Here is an 18173-nt window from a genome sequence, read left to right on the forward strand (position 1 = left end):
ACTCACATCTGCCCCCCGCAACGCGGGGTTACCCACCTAGTTAAAACTATATTTATTAATTTTTTATAAAACATTGATCTTATTATTATATTTTAAATATTTTTTTAAAATCTAATTACATTTTCTTTTTTTGGCAAATTCTTTTATAGATGTTTATACCATTGAATTTCAAAAAAGAGGTTCGCCGCATAGTCATATATGTCTATTCATGCATTCTGACAACAAGCTACCAACTGTTGAATGTATCGATCCGATAATTTCAGCAGAGATACCAGACAAAATTGAAGATCCTGAAGTGTATTCACTTGTGAATGAGTTTATGATTTATGGTCCATGTGGAGCTGAAAATATGAATTGTCCATGCATGGTGGATAAAAGGTGTTCTAAAAACTTTCCAAAACAATTCTGTAATCATTCATTTGTTGATCAAAATGGTTTTCTGTTATATAGGCGAAGAAACGATGGTCATTTTGTTGAAAAATCAGGTGTAAGGTTGGATAATAGAAATGTTGTTCCATACAACAAATATCTATTGAAAATATACCAGGCACATATTAATATTGAATGGTGCAATCAGGGATCTTCTATAAACTATTTGTTTAAATACATAAATAAGGGTCCTGATAGAGCTACAGTTGTTGTTGTACCAACCAACAATGAATGTGAAAATAATGATGCGGTCGATGAAATAGCTGAATATTACGATTGTAGATATTTATCAGCATGTGAAGCATCATGGCGAATTTTTAAATATGATGTTCATTGCAGATATCCTTCTGTTGTCAGACTACCTTTTCATCTTCCTAATCAACAGCAGATTGTATATGGCGAAGACGATGATATTGACGATGTTCTTGACAAACTTTCTGTTGCGGCTTCAAAGTTCACATCTTGGATGGAGTGTAATTCAATCGACAGTGAAGCACGAAAACTCACATATGTTGAATTTCCTACAAAGTTTGTTTGGATATTAAATGGTCGGTTTTGGAAGCGAAGGAAAGTAGGAAAAGCCATCTATAACAGCCCGGATTTCCAGGTATCTTTTATGCTTTCAATTTTTGTTGTTTTGTGAGGGGACTCGGCGAGTTGGAGCTCAGACTCGCCGAGTAGGATCGCGATTCTGGACGCGGGTTCGTGCCTGGACTCGGCGAGTCCAAGGTATGGACTCGGCGAGTCCGCGCTGTTTAATGAAACCCTAATTTCTCGGGTTTGGGACCTATTTAAAGGGCCTTATGGCCGTCATTTGTGCTCACCAGTCCCTTGAGTGAAACCCTAATCGAGTGTGAGCGTTTGGAGCAAAGTAGGAGGCCATTATTGATCTTGGAGGTGTCATCTTGCAAGGGAAAGGGAGGATCAGCTAGGGGGAAAGCAAGAGGAGCCATTTTCTGAGAGTTTGGAGTCCAGAGCATCACTATTGTGGTAATATCTTCGAGCTATCCTCTTCTATGTTGATGTTATATTGATTTAGGGTTTATTGAACCCTTTTGTGGCTAGATCTAGTGCTCCCTTGGTCCCTTAAGCGATTTAGACCATAGATCTGGACCCTTGGAGGTCCAGAGTGTCCCTTTGCCCAAGCTTTTTGTGAATCAATGGAGGTTTTGGATTGGAATCCTTATGCCTTAGGTCAAAATGCCATTTATGAGCCATGGGGTGTGTTATGAACACCAAGATAAGGACTTTACGTGTTGAATCAGTCTAGGAAGGCCAGATCTATGAATTGTTGGAGCAGATCTGACCTTAGAAGCGAGTTTGAGTGATTTCATGGCATGGACTCGCCGAGTCCGACGATCAGACTCGGCAAGTAGCTTGAAGATTGCCCTCAGATCGCCCAGTGAGTGGTCCAGTCGAGTCATAGGTTGACTCAGTGAGTTAGGGCGAGTCAGAGAGGATTGTCAGGTGGTCTGAGTTGCACTGGGACTCGCCGAGTTGTTCTTGAGACTCGGCGAGTTGAGTCGGGGTGGCCCCGCGATTCTTCCAGGTGGAACTCGTCGAGTCAGGGGGAGTACTCGATGTGTCAAAAGGGAATCCTAGAGAGATTGATGAAAACGTCTAGACTCGCCGAGTCGCCCTAGTGCACTCGCCGAGTCCGGTCAAAGTTGACCGTTGACCGTTGACCAAGAGTTGACTAGTGTTGACTTAATAAGGGTAGTCAACCTTAGTGGTAAAAATGTTAATAAGAGACGTATGATGATATAGGGAGATTGTAGCTCGGAGGATCGAGCACGTGTGATTTCGGGATTTGCTAGCTATCGATATTCACGAGGTGAGTCTTCTTACTATACTATACCCGGAAGGGTTTTGACTGTGTGACCGGAAGGTCGGATTTGGTATGAGACATATGTGCTATATGTGATAAGTTAATTGTGATATGTGCTATGTATGATATGATTGATATGGGCCGGAAGGCATTATGTTATGGGCCGGAAGGCGTTGTAATGTGGACCGTAAGGTTGGCGTGGGTAGGAACGGAAGGTTTACCCAGCAGGGACGGAAGTCCCCTGAGACACATGGACCGGAAGGTCAGGGCCTGGAAAGGCGTATGTGCATAAGTTGTATTTTGGGGAACTCGCTAAGCATTTATGCTTACAGTTGATGTGTATGTGTTTCAGGTACTAGCGAGGACCGTGGGAAGGCGTCGGCGTGATCTGTACACACTGATGGATGATTTATGATCTTGGGATTTATATGATTGTATTATGACATGACACGTTGGATATTTATGCCTTGTTTTGGATGAAAATACATTTTTAGAAATGAAAATTTTGTTTTAAAATTTCCGTTGTTACACTTTGGTATCAGAGCCTTAGTTTGAGGGATTCGGGTACACCTTCGGGCGTAACTGAACTCAAACCGAGGATTTGAGGAAAACTTTTAAAAACAAAGGCATAAAATTTTTATAAAGGATTTTGTGGTAAACAAAAATGAAGCAGTGTGTACAATCAGCCAGCGCCCGAATGGTAAAGATCCCCAAAATACCCTTACAACATTGTGTTAAGAGATATGATATGATATGAATTGTTATGCATGCTAGAAGACTAGGTATTCATGATAGGACTAGAGTGGCCTGATTTGTGATTCCTTAGTCTAGGGAAGTCTGTTGCTATGAGATGCTTTGTGAGCGAGTGGGTAGTTAGTGCATAACAAGAGTAGAGTACTCAAGATCCGGGGTTTGGGGAGGAGGACTTGGGATGAATGCTGATGCGGTATGGTCGGTAATATTGGGCCCGTACTACCGAAGACACCGGGTCAGTGGGCGACCCAAGTAAGAATCCTTGGGTATCGGAGACTGAGTAGGGTTGAGTTATCGAGTGTGATTATGCTCGATAAAGTCTCTGATAGTTCTATGTTGTATTTCAGAGGCATCATGGTTGGACCACGCCACAGACCGAGTACGAGCAGTGTGGGTGACGAGGAGATTCATCAGATGATTCATGAGGAGGTGGCTGCAGCGATCCGGGCTGAGATTCCGGAGATGTTTGGGTCTATTAAGACCACTTTGATGGAGACCTTTGATGAGCGGTACGCCGCATTGACTGAGGCTGCAGCCGCTGCAGCTACCGCAGCTGTGGCCGCTGCCAGACCACAGGGAGGTGACTCGTTGCTGTTTCGGGAGTTCAGCAACACGAAGCCACCTGAGTTTGATGGGACACAGGATCCGATCGCTGCGATGAGATGGATTGCTGATATCGAGGGATGCTTCTACACTTGTTCATGTCCGGAGCATCTGAGAGTACGGTTCGCTTTGAACCAGCTCCGTCTGGGAGCGAAGGATTGGTGGAAGTTCGTGACGGCGAACTTCACTTCGGCAAAGATTTCAGCTGTGACGTGGGAGAGGTTTACCTCTATATTCAGAGACGAGTACGTTCCCCCGGTGGAGAGGGAACGGTTGGTTCAGGAGTTCTTGACCCTCAAGCAGGGTACTGATTCAGTTACGGTGATCATGCGGAAGTTTCATGAGAGGGCGATGTTCTGCCCCGAGCAGGTGTCCACAGAGCAGGCTCGGATGAGCCGGTACTTGGGTGTGTTGAGGAGGGATATCCGGGAGTTCGTGTCGAACTCAACATGTCATACCTTTGTTGAGCTTCAGGCAAATGCCAGGAAGCGCGAGATCGAGTTGGAGACCCAGGCCAGGGAGGAGGCCGAGTCTCAACGGGTGGATCAGCGGCCGGCTCAGTCTCAGCCGGCAGCCAAGCGGACTAAGTCCGCCGATTCGAGGACGGGAGGTCCGAAGGGCCGCACTTGCGGAAAGTGCGACAAGGGTCACGAGGGGACATGTCGATCAGGTGCTTGCTACAAGTGCGGCAAGGAGGGGCACATCGCTAGGGATTGCCCCAAGGGATTTATGGTTTGCTTTCATTGCAACCAGACCGGCCATCGGAAGGCCGAGTGCCCTCAGCTTCATCAGGGATTTGCACCTGCTGCCAGGGCTACTGAGATTCGACCAGTGAAGGCCGAGGCCCCGAGGGCTCGTGGGAGAGCTTTCCAGTTGACAGCGGAGGAGGTCCGCGTTGCACCTGATGTTGTGGCAGGTATGCTTTATTTCATGTATTTATTTTGATGTTGAGATATTATGCTTATGTTATGTTATGTGTAGGTACTTTCCTTGTGAACTTTGTACCTGCTTTAGTGTTATTTGACTCGGGTGCGAGTCGGTCTTTTGTAACTTTGGCCTTTAGTCAGCATATCAGTGTTAGCTGTGAGCCGTTGAGTCGGCCTCTGAGAGTTTCTATAGCTGACGAGAGAGTGATTTGTGCCACGGAGGTTCTCCGTGGATGTGTGTTAGAGATTTTCGGGGTTGAGTTTCTGATTGATCTGGTTCCTATTGCGATGGGTGATGTCTGTGTCATTGTGGGCATGGACTGGTTGAGTAGATTCGGCGCGGTTATCGACTGCGAGCGTTAGTTGGTGACCATACGAGACCCTAGTGGGGGAGTTCTTTTGGTATACGGAGAGGGTACACGTTCGGGATCAGCTTTTTGTTCGGCCGCTAGGGCGAGGCAGTGTCTACAGCAGGGCTGTAAGGGTTTTGTGGCGTATGTGATGGATACGCGAGTGACTTCCGAGAGGCCGAGTTCAGTTGAGGAGGTTCCGGTGGTGCGTGAGTTTCTTGATGTCTTTCCCGACAAGTTGCCGGGTGTGCCTCCTGTGAGGCAAGTGGAGTTCAGTATCGACTTGGTCCCGGGGGCCGCGCCTATCGCTAAGGTGCCTTATCATCTTGCACCTCCAGAGATGCAAGAGTTATCCTCGCAGCTTCAGGAGCTGCTGGGGAAGGGATTTATTAGGCCTAGCAGCTCGCCGTGGGGAGCACCTATTTTGTTCGTCAGGAAGAAGGATGGTTCACACCGGATGTGTATTGATTACCGGGAGTTGAACAAGCTGACGGTCAAGAACCGTTACCCATTACCGAGGATCGACGATTTGTTCGATTAGTTGCAGGGAGCATCTTGGTTCTCCAAGATCGATTTGAGGTCTGGATATCATCAGGTGAGAGTGCGGGATGAGGACGTCCAGAAGACAGCGTTCAGGACGCGTTATGGACATTATGAGTTTGTGGTGATGCCTTTTGGGCTCACCAATGCCCCGGCGGTGTTCATGGATCTCATGAACAGAGTATGTAGGCCGATGTTGGATCGATTGGTGATTGTATTTATCGATGATATTCTGGTGTATTCGAGATCTAGAGAGCAGCATGAGGAGCATTTGAGGGAGGTCCTGAGATCGGAGAAGCTTTATGCAAAGTTCTCCAAGTGTGATTTCTGGTTACGGGAGGTCCAGTTCTTGGGACATCTTGTTAACCAGGAAGGGATACTGGTCGATCCGGCCAAGGTTGAGGCGGTGATGAATTGGGAGGTGCCGAAGTCACCCTCTGAGATCAGGAGTTTCCTTGGGTTGGTAGGGTATTATCGGAGATTTATCAAGGATTTCTCCAAGATCGCAGTGCCACTCACCAGATTGACCCGGAAGGGTGTTGCTTTTTCATCGGGTCCCGAGCAGCAGACCTCCTTTGAGACACTTCACCAAAGGTTGTGTGAAGCCCCGGTATTAGCTCTCCCGGAAGGGATGGAGGATTTTGTAGTATATTATGATGCATCGATTTTGGGGCTGGGAGCGGTACTGATGCAGAGGGGGCATGTGATAGCATATGCATCGAGGCAGCTGAAGCCTCATGAGACGAGATATCCCACTCATGATCTAGAGTTGGGGGCAGTAGTGTTCGCCCTCAAGATTTGGCGTCACTACTTGTATGGGGTTCGGTGTACGATATACACGAACCATAAAAGTTTGAGGTACTTGATGGATCAACCCAACCTGAATATGCGGTAGAGGAGGTGGTTGGATGTGGTCAAGGATTATGATTGCGAGATCCTGTACCACCCAGGCAAGGCTAATGTGGTAGCCGATGCGTTGAGCCGCAGGGCGGAGAGCACTCCACTGCGGGATATATGTTTGAGATTGACCGTGATAGCTCCGGTACTGGATGCCATTTGTGGGGCACAGGCCGAGGCTGTGCAATCGGAGATGCAGAAGAAGGAGCGAGTCGTTGGGTTGGTTTCGGAGTTCGTTACGGATGGACGAGGGCTTATGACTTTTCAGGGCCGGATTTGGGTACCGTTTGTGGGCGGTACGCGTATTACTTTGATGGAAGAGGCTCATCGGTCGAAGTTTTCGATCCATCTGGGGGCTACGAAGATGTATTTGGATTTGAGGAAAGAGTATTGATGGCCCTGTATGAAGAGGGACGTTGCATGGTTTGTTGAGAGGTGCTTGACCTGCCGTAGGGTTAAGGCCGAGCACCAGAGACCGCATGGCAAGTTGCAGCCATTGGAGGTTCCCGAGTGGAAGTAGGAACAAATCACCATGGATTTTATCACCAAATTGCCGAGGACTGCCAGAGGAGTTGATGCAATTTGGGTGATTGTGGACAGGTTGACGAAGAGCGCTCACTTCCTTGCCATCAGTGAGAGTTCTTCAGCGGAAAAGTTGGCAGAGGTGTATGTAAGGGAAGTGGTATCTCGGCATGGGGTGCCGATCTCGATTGTTTCGGACCGTGATGTGCGTTTCACTTCCAGATTCTGGAAGAAATTTCATGAGGAGTTGGGTACTAGACTGCATTTTAGTACCGCATATCATCCCCAGACAGACGGTCAGAGTGAGCGGACGATTCAGACGCTTGAGGACATGCTCCGAGCATGTGTGTTGGATTTTGGGGGTAGCTGGGATGCGTATTTACCCTTGGCAGAGTTTTCCTACAACAACAGCCATCATTCGAGCATTGGTATGCCGCCCTTTGAGTTGTTGTACGAAAGGAGGTGTCGGACCCCCATTTGTTGGGGAGAGGTTGGGCAGAGAGTGATGGGCAGTACAGAGATCGTGCTTCAGACGACAGAGCAGATTCAACAGGTCAGATAGAGGTTGTTGACCGCCCAAAGCCGACAGAAGAGTTATGCGGACAGACGTCGATCCGAGCTTGAGTTTCAGGTCGACGATCTCGTTCTCCTGAAGGTCTCTCCTTGGAAAGGATTGATCTGATTCAGGAAGAGGGGCAAGTTGGGGCCCCGGTATATTGGACCATTTCGTGTGATTGCGAGGGTAGGCCGGGTAGCCTATCGTTTGGAGTTGCCAGCAGAGTTGGGGCAGATTCACGACACTTTTCACGTGTCGTAGTTGAGGAAGTGTATAGCCGATGAGTCGGCTGTGGTTCCATTAGAGGATATTCAGGTGGATGCGAGCCTGAACTATGCCGAGAGACCAGTGGCCATCAGAGATCGGAAGATCAAGGTTCTGAGGAACAAGGAGGTACCTCTGGTGTTGGTTCAGTGGCAACATCGGAAGGGATCGGAGATGACCTGGGAGCCGGAGCGTGAGATGCGTGAGCAGCATCCGGAGCTATTTTCAGAGCGAGACTTCGAGGGCGAAGTCTAGTTCTAGTGGGGGAGAGTTGTAACAGCCCGGATTTCCAGGTATCTTTTATGCTTTCAATTTTTGTTGTTTTGTGAGGGGACTCGGCGAGTTGGAGCTCAGACTCGCCGAGTAGGATCGCGATTCTGGACGCGGGTTCGCGCCTGGACTCGGCGAGTCCGCGCTGTTTAATGAAACCCTAATTTCTCGGGTTTGGGACCTATTTAAAGGGCCTTATGGCCGTCATTTGTGCTCACCAGTCCCTTGAGTGAAACCCTAATCGAGTGTGAGCGTTTGGAGCAAAGTAGGAGGCCATTATTGATCTTGGAGGTGTCATCTTGCAAGGGAAAGGGAGGATCAGCTAGGGGGAAAGCAAGAGGAGCCATTTTCTGAGAGTTTGGAGTCCAGAGCATCACTATTGTGGTAATATCTTCGAGCTATCCTCTTCTATGTTGATGTTATATTGATTTAGGGTTTATTGAACCCTTTTGTGGCTAGATCTAGTGCTCCCTTGGTCCCTTAAGCGATTTAGACCATAGATCTGGACCCTTGGAGGTCCAGAGTGTCCCTTTGCCCAAGCTTTTTGTGAATCAATGGAGGTTTTGGATTGGAATCCTTATGCCTTAGGTCAAAATGCCATTTATGAGCCATGGGGTGTGTTATGAACACCAAGATAAGGACTTTACGTGTTGAATCAGTCTAGGAAGGCCAGATCTATGAATTGCTGGAGCAGATCTGACCTTAGAAGCGAGTTTGAGTGATTGCATGGCATGGACTCACCGAGTCCGATGATCAGACTCGGCGAGTAGCTTGAAGATTGCCCTCAGATCGCCCAGTGAGTGGTCCAGTCGAGTCATAGGTTGACTCAGTGAGTTAGGGCGAGTCAGAAAGGATTGTCAGGTGGTCTGAGTTGCACTGGGACTCGCCGAGTTGTTCTTGAGACTCGGCGAGTTGAGTCGGGGTGGCCCCGCGATTCTTCCAGGTGGAACTCGTCGAGTCAGGGGGAGTACCCGACCTGTCAAAAGGGAATCCTAGAGAGATTGATGAAAACATCTAGACTCGCCGAGTCGCCCTAGTGCACTCGCCGAGTCCGGTCAAAGTTGACCGTTGACCGTTGACCAAGAGTTGACTAGTGTTGACTTAATAAGGGTAGTCAACCTTAGTGGTAAAAATGTTAATAAGAGACGTATGATGATATAGGGATATTGTAGCTCGGAGGATCGAGCACGTGTGATTTCGGGATTTGCTAGCTATCGATATTCACGAGGTGAGTCTTCTTACTATACTATACCCGGAAGGGTTTTGACTGTGTGACCGGAAGGTCGGATTTGGTATGAGACATATGTGCTATATGTGATAAGTTAATTGTTATATGTGCTATGTATGATATGATTGATATGGGCCAGAAGGCATTATGTTATGGGTCGGAAGGCGTTGTAATGTGGACCGTAAGGTTGGCGTGGGTAGGACCGGAAGGTTTACCCAGCAGGGACGGAAGTCCCCTGAGACACATGGACCGGAAGGTCAGGGCCTGGAAAGGCGTATATGCGTAAGTTGTATTTTGGGGAACTCATTAAGCATTTATGCTTACAGCTGATGTGTATGTGTTTCAGGTACTAGCAAGGACCGTGGGAAGGCGCCGGCGTGATCTATACACACTGATGGATGATTTATGATCTTGGGATTTATATGATTGTATTATGACATGACACGTTGGATATTTATGCCTTGTTTTGGATGAAAATACATTTTTAGAAATGAAAATTTTGTTTTAAAATTTTCGTTGTTACACCATCGGTAGAATTCATTCGGTTTCACCTAAACTAGGTGAAGCATATTTCTTAAGGATTCTTTTAAATAAAGTAAAAGGTCCAACATCATTTGATGAAATTTGCATGGTAAATGGTGAAACACATTCTTCTTTTAGAGATGCTTGTTATGCACTCAGACTATTAGATGATGACAAGGAATACATTGAGGCAATTGAAGAAGCAAGTCATTCTGGATCTGGTTTTTATCTACGCTTCTTATTTGCTACATTGTTGATGTGTAATAGTATGTCTAAACCAGAGGTCGTTTGGGAAAATACATGAGAATATCTGGCAGATGGAATTCTATATAACCAACGACAAAGATTTAAGTCTACAGGTATTACACTTTTTTCTTATTTTTTATTTAAATTAATTTCTTTTTATTATTCAACACCCATTAAATATTTAGTAATAAAATTATTAAATATCGAACACATATTTTATTAATTATTTAATATTTTTGTGCAGAATTGTCACTCGGAGTAGATGAACTTAAAAACTTAACTTTGTTCGAAATAGAACAAATTTTACTTTGAAACAACTCTACTCTCAAAAACTTCAAAAACATGCCATACCCAGATGTTGAATCCGTTTCTTCTTCAAACAATCGACTTATCACCGAGGAGCTAGATTACGACATTCCCGTTATAAAGAATGACTATGATCGTATGTTTCTTTCATTAACAAATGAGCAACGTAACATTTTGCTAAACATCATGAGTGCTATTCAAGAAAATAAAGGAGGTGTCTTCTTTGTTTACGGTTATGGTGCAACGGGTAAAACTTTTTTATGGAAAACAATATCTGCAGCAATTAGATCTAAAGGTAATATTGTCTTAAATGTTGCTTCAAGCGGTATTGCTTCCTTATTATTACTCGGTGGTAGAACAGCACACTCTCGATTTATAGTTCCGTTTGAACTTACAAAGGATTCTTTTTGTAAAATAAATCCAGACGGTGAGTTGGCTAACTTAATAAGAAAAACCTCTTTAATAATTTGGGATGAAGCACCTATGGTCCATAAGCATGCATTTGAAGCTTTAGATCGAACTTTTGAAAAATTTGTTAAGGTGCAGAAATTCAACCATCTCAAATATTCCATTTTGAGGGAAAGTTATTGTCTTTGGAAGAGATTTTAGACAGATTCTACCTGTTGTTCCGAGTGGCAGTAGACAGAACATTGTAAATGCTTCTTTGAGTTCTTCGTATTTATGGCAACATTGCAAAGTCCATAGATTAACAAAAAACATGAGGCTAACTGTTGGAAGGAATCAATCTGATATAGTAAAAATAAGAGATTTTGCAAATTGGCTTTTGGATATAAGAGAAGGCAAACTTGGTGGTCCGAACGACGGTGAAACAATTATCAATATTCCGTATGATATTCTCATTAATGATTCACTTGATCCTATAGGTTCTTTAATTGAGTTTGTATATCCTTCAATTTTAGAGAACTATAGCGATATAAATTATTTCCAAGAAAGAGCGATACTTGCTCCAAAAAATGAAGTTGTCTAGGAAATAAACGACCGTTTGCTTAAGAAGTTTCCAGGAGATGAAGTTGAATATTTAAGTTTAGACAGCATATGTGAATCCGAATTTGTCCATGATCAATTTGATGCAAATTTATACTCTCCTGATGTATTAAATGGTCTTAAAGTATCCGGTTTACCAAATCATAAGTTAGTTTTAAAAATTGGTGTTCCAGTAATGTTACTGAAAAATATTGATCAGAAAAATGGCTTATGTAATGGCACAAGACTACAGGTGTTATCATTGGGGAAACGTGTTATTGAGGCACGTATAATAACTTGAACTAATATTGGAAACCGGACTTTTATTCCAAGAATGTCTTTAACTCCATCAGAAAAAAAGATTCCCTTCAAATTCACAAGAAGACAGTTTCCTTTGGCCGTATGTTTTGCAATGACTATTAATATATGTCAAGGACAATCGTTATCAAAGGTTGGTTTGTTTCTGAAATATCTAGTTTTTTCACATGGACAATTGTATGTTGCCTTATCTATAGTTCAAAGCAAAGAGGGATTAAAATTATTAATTTTAGATAACGATGACAAACTCACAAATAAAACTTCCAATGTTGTTTATAAGGAAGCTTTTTGAAATTTGTAGCCAACTTTTGTGTAGCATATTTTATTCATTTTTAGCAAATCACACTTAATCCATCATATTACTTTATTTATTTATAATTACGTGTTGTTGTATTTTATGTTAATTTCATTACACACGTTGGTAATGCATCATTTGCGTATGTCCAACAAGAATCATCCACAAAAAATAAGGGTTTTCAAAAATCATCATTTCTAATTAAATACTTACCATTTAGTTTGTAATTAAATACTTACAGATAAAAAATTTATTGAAAAATGCAATATTACAAATCATAAGTTGTCAAAATTAATGAACTATTATTTTATTAAATAATTCATTTTTAAATTCAATTAAAAATCAACACCCGTGGGTTCCACGAGTTTTAACCTAGTTTACTATATAACTCGGGATACCCATCAAAAAAAAAATTTAATAGTGTAATTTTTTTCTAGAAAATTTTGTTCTTTTTCTATATTTCACGATTTTTTTTTGTTAGGGATACCCCTTTACTTTGATCTTGGATCCACCAATGCCTCAATGGATGCATGTAAATACAAAATATCCGTAATTTTTAGTTACAATGTAAATACATGTTATGTAAACTTGCTCCCATGTAAACAATGTCACACGAGAAATAAAAGATATGACATTATAACAAATGGAGAAATAACAATTCGTAATATCGTTTATGTTGAAGGTACGACAAACCTTATGCTTTAGTGACTAATGGTAAGGCTTAGGGGCCCCAATTGTAAGGGGGCCCATTTAATTTCAAGTCCGCTTCTAGACTCCATCTATTCTCGCTCCATGCCCTACCCCAATTCCACAAAAAAATCACGCCTTCGATTCTTTCAACTACAATCATGCCTGCGACGACGTCTAAGACTCAAGACGATTAAACTTTCGTGTTTTCTCCATTCTCAGACTCGATTCTAGGCATTCTTCTCCAATCGATTCTTCCACCGTTCCACACTAAAAGATTGTCGAATGAATCGTTGTTGTTCTCGGTTTCTCCATTTCTCAAAAATCAAAATCTACTATTCTGCTGTCATTGAATTTGAAACGGTAATGTTTGCATAAGCTTTGTCCCACTGCTAAACTCCGGAAACTACAATTCAAACAACGAAATATAAAAATTACTACAAGAATTTAAGATTGTCTTGATGCTAAATAAATCTTTAAGTTCGCCGTTCTCGTTCTTGCTTCATTCTGTTTTTTTTTCTCGTGTGGATCCTCCCCAAAAAATGTGTGCGACCTTTTTATAAGTCATCCCATTCCTCTTGTTTAGTTGTTTTGGTGCAATTTTTGTTAACTTCATCCTCACGTGATAGGCTCAAAGATTTAAAATAATTTTGGGCTGTCAAATTGGACACTTTGCATAGCTTAAATAAGATAACAAATGAAAAATGGTCTCTCAAAATATAAAAGATATTGGGCTGCTGAATAACTTCCACTTGGGCTGAGATTAAATCAAAAACTAGGCTGCCATGTGGTAGTTGGACAGAATTCTGTGGTTTGGCCTCATAATTTGATTTTGTTTTGAATGAGATTCTTGTTTGACATCTTATATAATGTCTTTGATTAAAACACACTATTTTATTATTAAGTTATGTAATTTATATTTTAATTGTTTTTTGCTTTATCCAAATGGCATGAATGGTTAAGAGGAGGGTTTATAACATTAAGTATAGTAAATGTCAAAGGGCCCCAAATTTTTGGTTCACTTAGAGCCTCCAAACCTATTGAGTCGGCCATGGTTGAAGGTTTACAACACAATTTAATAAATGTTTTTCAATTGGTTGTACGTATATGATTGAAAGTATTATTATATGATGAAAGATTAGTGATTGAACATAAGGAATAAAATAATGTTCTTTTAAAGTCTAAAAGGAAAGGAGAGATGCCTCCATTGAAATATGAAGCCTATTGAAGGGAAACCATCTATCTGTTTATTTGCAAAAGCGAATCCAGATGACAATTATTTGTGACACAGAAGACTCTCGCATCTTAATTTCAAAGATATCAACAAACTTGTTTTGGGTGATCTAGTGCGAGGAATTACATCGCTCAAATATGAAAAAGATCATTTATGTGTTGCATGCGATCTTGGAAAGCAAAGTCGTAAAAGTCATTCATCTAACATGAATACCAAAATAGTTGAACCACTTGAATTACTTCACATCGATTTGTGTGGTCCATCTTCAATTGAGAACACTGGTAGTAGTAAGTATATACTTGTTATTGTTGACGATTTTTCACGATTTACATGAGTTTTCTTTCTTAAGCAGAAATCTAAAACCACACAAAAGATGATTGACTTTCTGAAACAAGTTGAGTTGCAACTACGAATGCCAGTGAGAAAAATTCACAGTGATAACGAGTCTAATTTCAAGAATCAAGCATTTGAGGAATTTTTGACAAATAAATGAATCAGCCATAACTTCTAATCTCCTTACACACCCCAACAAAATGGTATGGTTGAAAGACAAAATAGATCTCTTTGTGAAGCTACAAGAACGACACTTTCTTTCACAAACTTACATCTCTGTTTTCAGGTTAAGGCAAGTAGAACAACATGCTTTACTCAAAATAGATCTTACATTAATAAATGATTTTTAATAACTCCTTATGAGATGTTGAACAATTTCAAGCCTAATGTGAAATTTTTCCATGTGTTTTGTTCCAGGTGCTTTATATACCATTCAAAAGAGCATCATAACAAATTTGATTTTATGGTCGATGAAGCAATTTTTCTTCGGTACTCTCTTACCTCAAAGGCATATCGTGTTCTCAACAAGAAGTCCAAAAAGATTGAAGAAAGTTATTACATCACATTTGATGACAAGTTCATCAAATCCTTTCAACATGAAGCATCTCAATGTGAAGAAAGTTTTCCTTTATGATGTCTTAAAACTTCTCCCATTATGACATTTGATGACGACTTCTATTATTTCTTTGATGAATCGAATCGTGTTGTTGGTTATGAAGCTAGGGATATTGACAATTATGGAGATGAATTATTAAAGATTGTTCATGGATCCATTTTTGATGTTGAAAATCAAATCGAGGGGGAGAGTTTTCAACTATGATATCCAATCAGAAGGATTTAAGAATAGAATATCTGAAAATGAAAGTCCATGTATAGTCTGACTGCGACCTCTATACTATTTTAAACCAGTAATTAGATAACCATCAACAGTCATTGGTTTTCTAACTTTTAACCTAACAATTCTCTCCAACCTCCAAGATTCAAACTGTGGCTTTGAATTTTTCACATAAAAAGTAAACAACTTCTTGTTAATCCCTTTGTTTAATAGATGAGCTTTTTGAATTGATTCAAAACAATGAAATACGAAAGCCCTAGCAGTCATCGGAGCATCAAACTGATAGTCCATCTCATTCGTAACTTAAGAAGAAGTCTGAGGCTCTAACCAATATAGATTCGAATTATCAATGGCTTCTTTTTGAATCCGATCTACAATCCATCCAGGGAACATACCCTTCTTTGCGCCAATTGTTTCCTTTGCATTCTTTTCTACATCTTTTTATACTTTAATCTTAGCCTTTAATGAATGCACATCAACAAGCTTTTTATCACACTTCTTTCTTTCTTCCAATTCAGATTCAAACAATTTCGGATTCAACTCATCTTAATGTTCCAAAATGATATTCAGTTTTCCTTTGCCTGATCTGGAAGATACATTACCCTTCCGACTAGTTTTCACTTCTCTGAGATTTTCCATTTCTTCTTCAAAGTTTGCTTTTCAAGAGCTACTTTTGCAGCATCAGACTTAGCCATTTTTCCTGTTTCATAAGGGTTTCTCAAATTAACTTCTAGAATTTGATTATTGATAGGAACTTCATTTTTAGTAGCTTCTTGTTCTTGTTCCTCTTCTTCCTCATCGCCCCTTGTTGCACAGTAGCAAAGCTACACGTAACATTAAAAAACTTCATTTAGCTTTTCAAGTACCATCTTCATTTTCTCATAAGTCATTTGTGAAGTCCACATAAGGAGCATCCTTGCTCTCAACATTTTTTACTAGACGCTGATTGATTTCAAAGTTCAGACCATCAAACAAGAGCAATTCTTTATTTATTTTGTGAAGCTCCATCATTGCATGCTTCAGTTGTTCCTTTTGAACTTTTGTTTTCTAAGTTACTTCAGAAAGAGCATCCATGATCCCATTTTCATGATCAAGATCATTTTGCAACCTTAAAATTGAATTTGTAATTGATGTGTGATGATCAACATTATCTTTCCGAATTCCAAAACGAATACCAGAAAGAGCTTCCTTGTCATTTTGAAGAGATGTATAAAATCCTTCAATGACTTAATTAATGTTTGCGACATTTTTATTTGATGAAGCTTGAAATTAAGCCATAAAATTTTTGCATTTTAGAATCATCTCTTTGATTTTCAAAAGACAAAACTGCACAAATGGTCCTTGTGGTTTGCTCAAAATTGCCACTTTGGTCCAAAAAATTTTGGGCTAGCGCCACAAGTCCAAAGTTTTCATTTTATTGCGTCTTTGGTCTAAAGGGTTAACTTTCGTCTGTTTCCCTCTGCTAAGTTATGTTTGACTAGTCAAATTAGGGGTATTTTGGTTGCTCCCTATTTATGCCCCTTATATTATATTAATAAAAGAGAGCTATAAGAACGAATCCCAATCCCTCTTTGTCGTCGTTCTCAACTACGTCTTCTTCAACAAAGCGATCGTCTTTGATTCGTTCAAGAAATCGAAATAAAAAATGGTGCTTTGTTTTTTGTGGTAAAATGACCATAGTTCGCACCGCATGGACTGACAAAAATCCAGGTAGACGCTTCTGGGGATGCCCTACTGAGGTACGCAAAGGTTCTTTTTTTGATTTCCGCATAAATTTCCCATTACGTGTTACAATCTTCTTTTGTTTCTTCAATTTTGAAGGGATCCAAATGTCGGTTTATTGGGTGGTTTGATGGTCCAATGTGTGCACGTTCAAAAGCTTTCATACCTGGGCTGCTGAGGTTAATCAACAAATTGAAGTCACAAAACACAAGTATAGCAACACCATCAAAATATAGTAATTTTCATTGCTATAACTGGGTAATTTTATCAAAATACGAAGACTCCCGGTAATACTAAAAAAACACTAAATTACAATACTATAATTTACCCTGCAAAAGATCCATCGAGTTACCACTTTACACCAAACAGACTAACCTTGAAAATATTGATCACACTTACTCTAGAATTTGTAGCCATGGGTTTCCCAAGACAATTCAATGTTGTTTCAAGTTCAATAATTATTTTACTGATGATAGATTGAATACCCATTAGACTTAATCACAGATTCCAAATGGAAACAATAGTATCTTTGTTTATTAATTTATGAAGAAATAACCTCATCCACACCTCATGGATCTCCTTTTTAAATAAAAAACCATCATAAGTTTAATAAACCAATAAACAAAAGTACAATGCAAATTCTACGATTAAAGAATATATATGTTTGTTACCGCAGCTTCCATATTGGACTTGGGACCTTGTCTAGGATACCAATGAAGTTGTAGGGACTGAAGTGTAAATTACAAAGTAAAATATATTGGTTTGATCTGTAAGTGCAAATGCTATTGAGAAGGATGCACATAATATATGCATGGAGATAACAAACAAAATATTAAATCCAACTTATTCCATAAAGCAAAAAAATATAATCATGTTAAGTATTTACCAAAAAATAATGATGCATAACATACAACCAAGAAGACAAAGACAACAATCCTGACCACATATTTCCAAACATGAACATCCGCCATTTGGTTGATTCAAGCATATTAGTACCTAAGAAGTATCACAATCAACTATCAAGTAAACACAAAGTAAATCTTAAAAACAACTAAAACATTTACCATAGTCTATCATATAATTTGAACCATAATTTGAAGGATTCATTGTAAAAAACATATAATAGATACTACATAACTACTGCTATAGTGCTACTACAAGCATAAGGTCAAACAGTCTAATCATATACAAACTTCAGCCAAAACCGGGATTCTCTCATCGTCTTCTTCATCATCCTCGTTTAATTTCTTACCACTTTCAGATTTCTTACCTTCAATTTCTCCGTTAACCTTTTTGTCTCCAATTTTTAATCCTTGTAGTCCGTCAACACATGACTTTTCTGCCTCCTCAGGCACCTCCGATTCCACCACCTTATCTGGCATACCCTCCCTACTGAAGGTAACAACATCATCTCCTATCATCTCCGACAACTCACCGCCTTTCTTTGGAGCACAAGCACCAGAAGGATCAGCCTCGGTTGTGATTCCAATGAGTCTATCACCTCCAGATTCGTTTCCAGGCCATG

At 40.9% G+C, this 18173-nt stretch overlaps 1 protein-coding gene across 1 annotated transcript; it reads left to right on the forward strand.

Moving 5' to 3' along the window:
• Positions 1 to 10276: 10276 nt before the first annotated feature.
• On the forward strand, positions 10277 to 11228 carry LOC145089372 (uncharacterized). The gene is made up of 2 exons (XM_079027816.1): positions 10277 to 10667; positions 10819 to 11228. Exons 1-2 carry the CDS (start codon positions 10277 to 10279, stop codon positions 11226 to 11228), a joined length of 801 nt encoding a protein of 266 aa, XP_078883942.1.
• Positions 11229 to 18173: the final 6945 nt, after the last annotated feature.

The sequence above is a fragment of the Lactuca serriola genome, chromosome 2, assembly GCF_051521515.1.
Source record: "Lactuca serriola cultivar US96UC23 chromosome 2, Lser_US96UC23_V15, whole genome shotgun sequence".
In the NCBI taxonomy this organism is placed as follows: domain Eukaryota; kingdom Viridiplantae; phylum Streptophyta; class Magnoliopsida; order Asterales; family Asteraceae; genus Lactuca; species Lactuca serriola.

Bases quoted from the DNA above. Each gene is read 5' to 3' on its own strand.
- LOC145089372 (XM_079027816.1), top strand. From the start codon at position 10,277: ATGCCATACCCAGATGTTGAATCCGTTTCTTCTTCAAACAATCGACTT. The intron at 10,668-10,818 runs GTGAGTTGGCTA...TTCCATTTTGAG, and splicing joins TTGTAAAATAAATCCAGACG to GGAAAGTTATTGTCTTTGGA.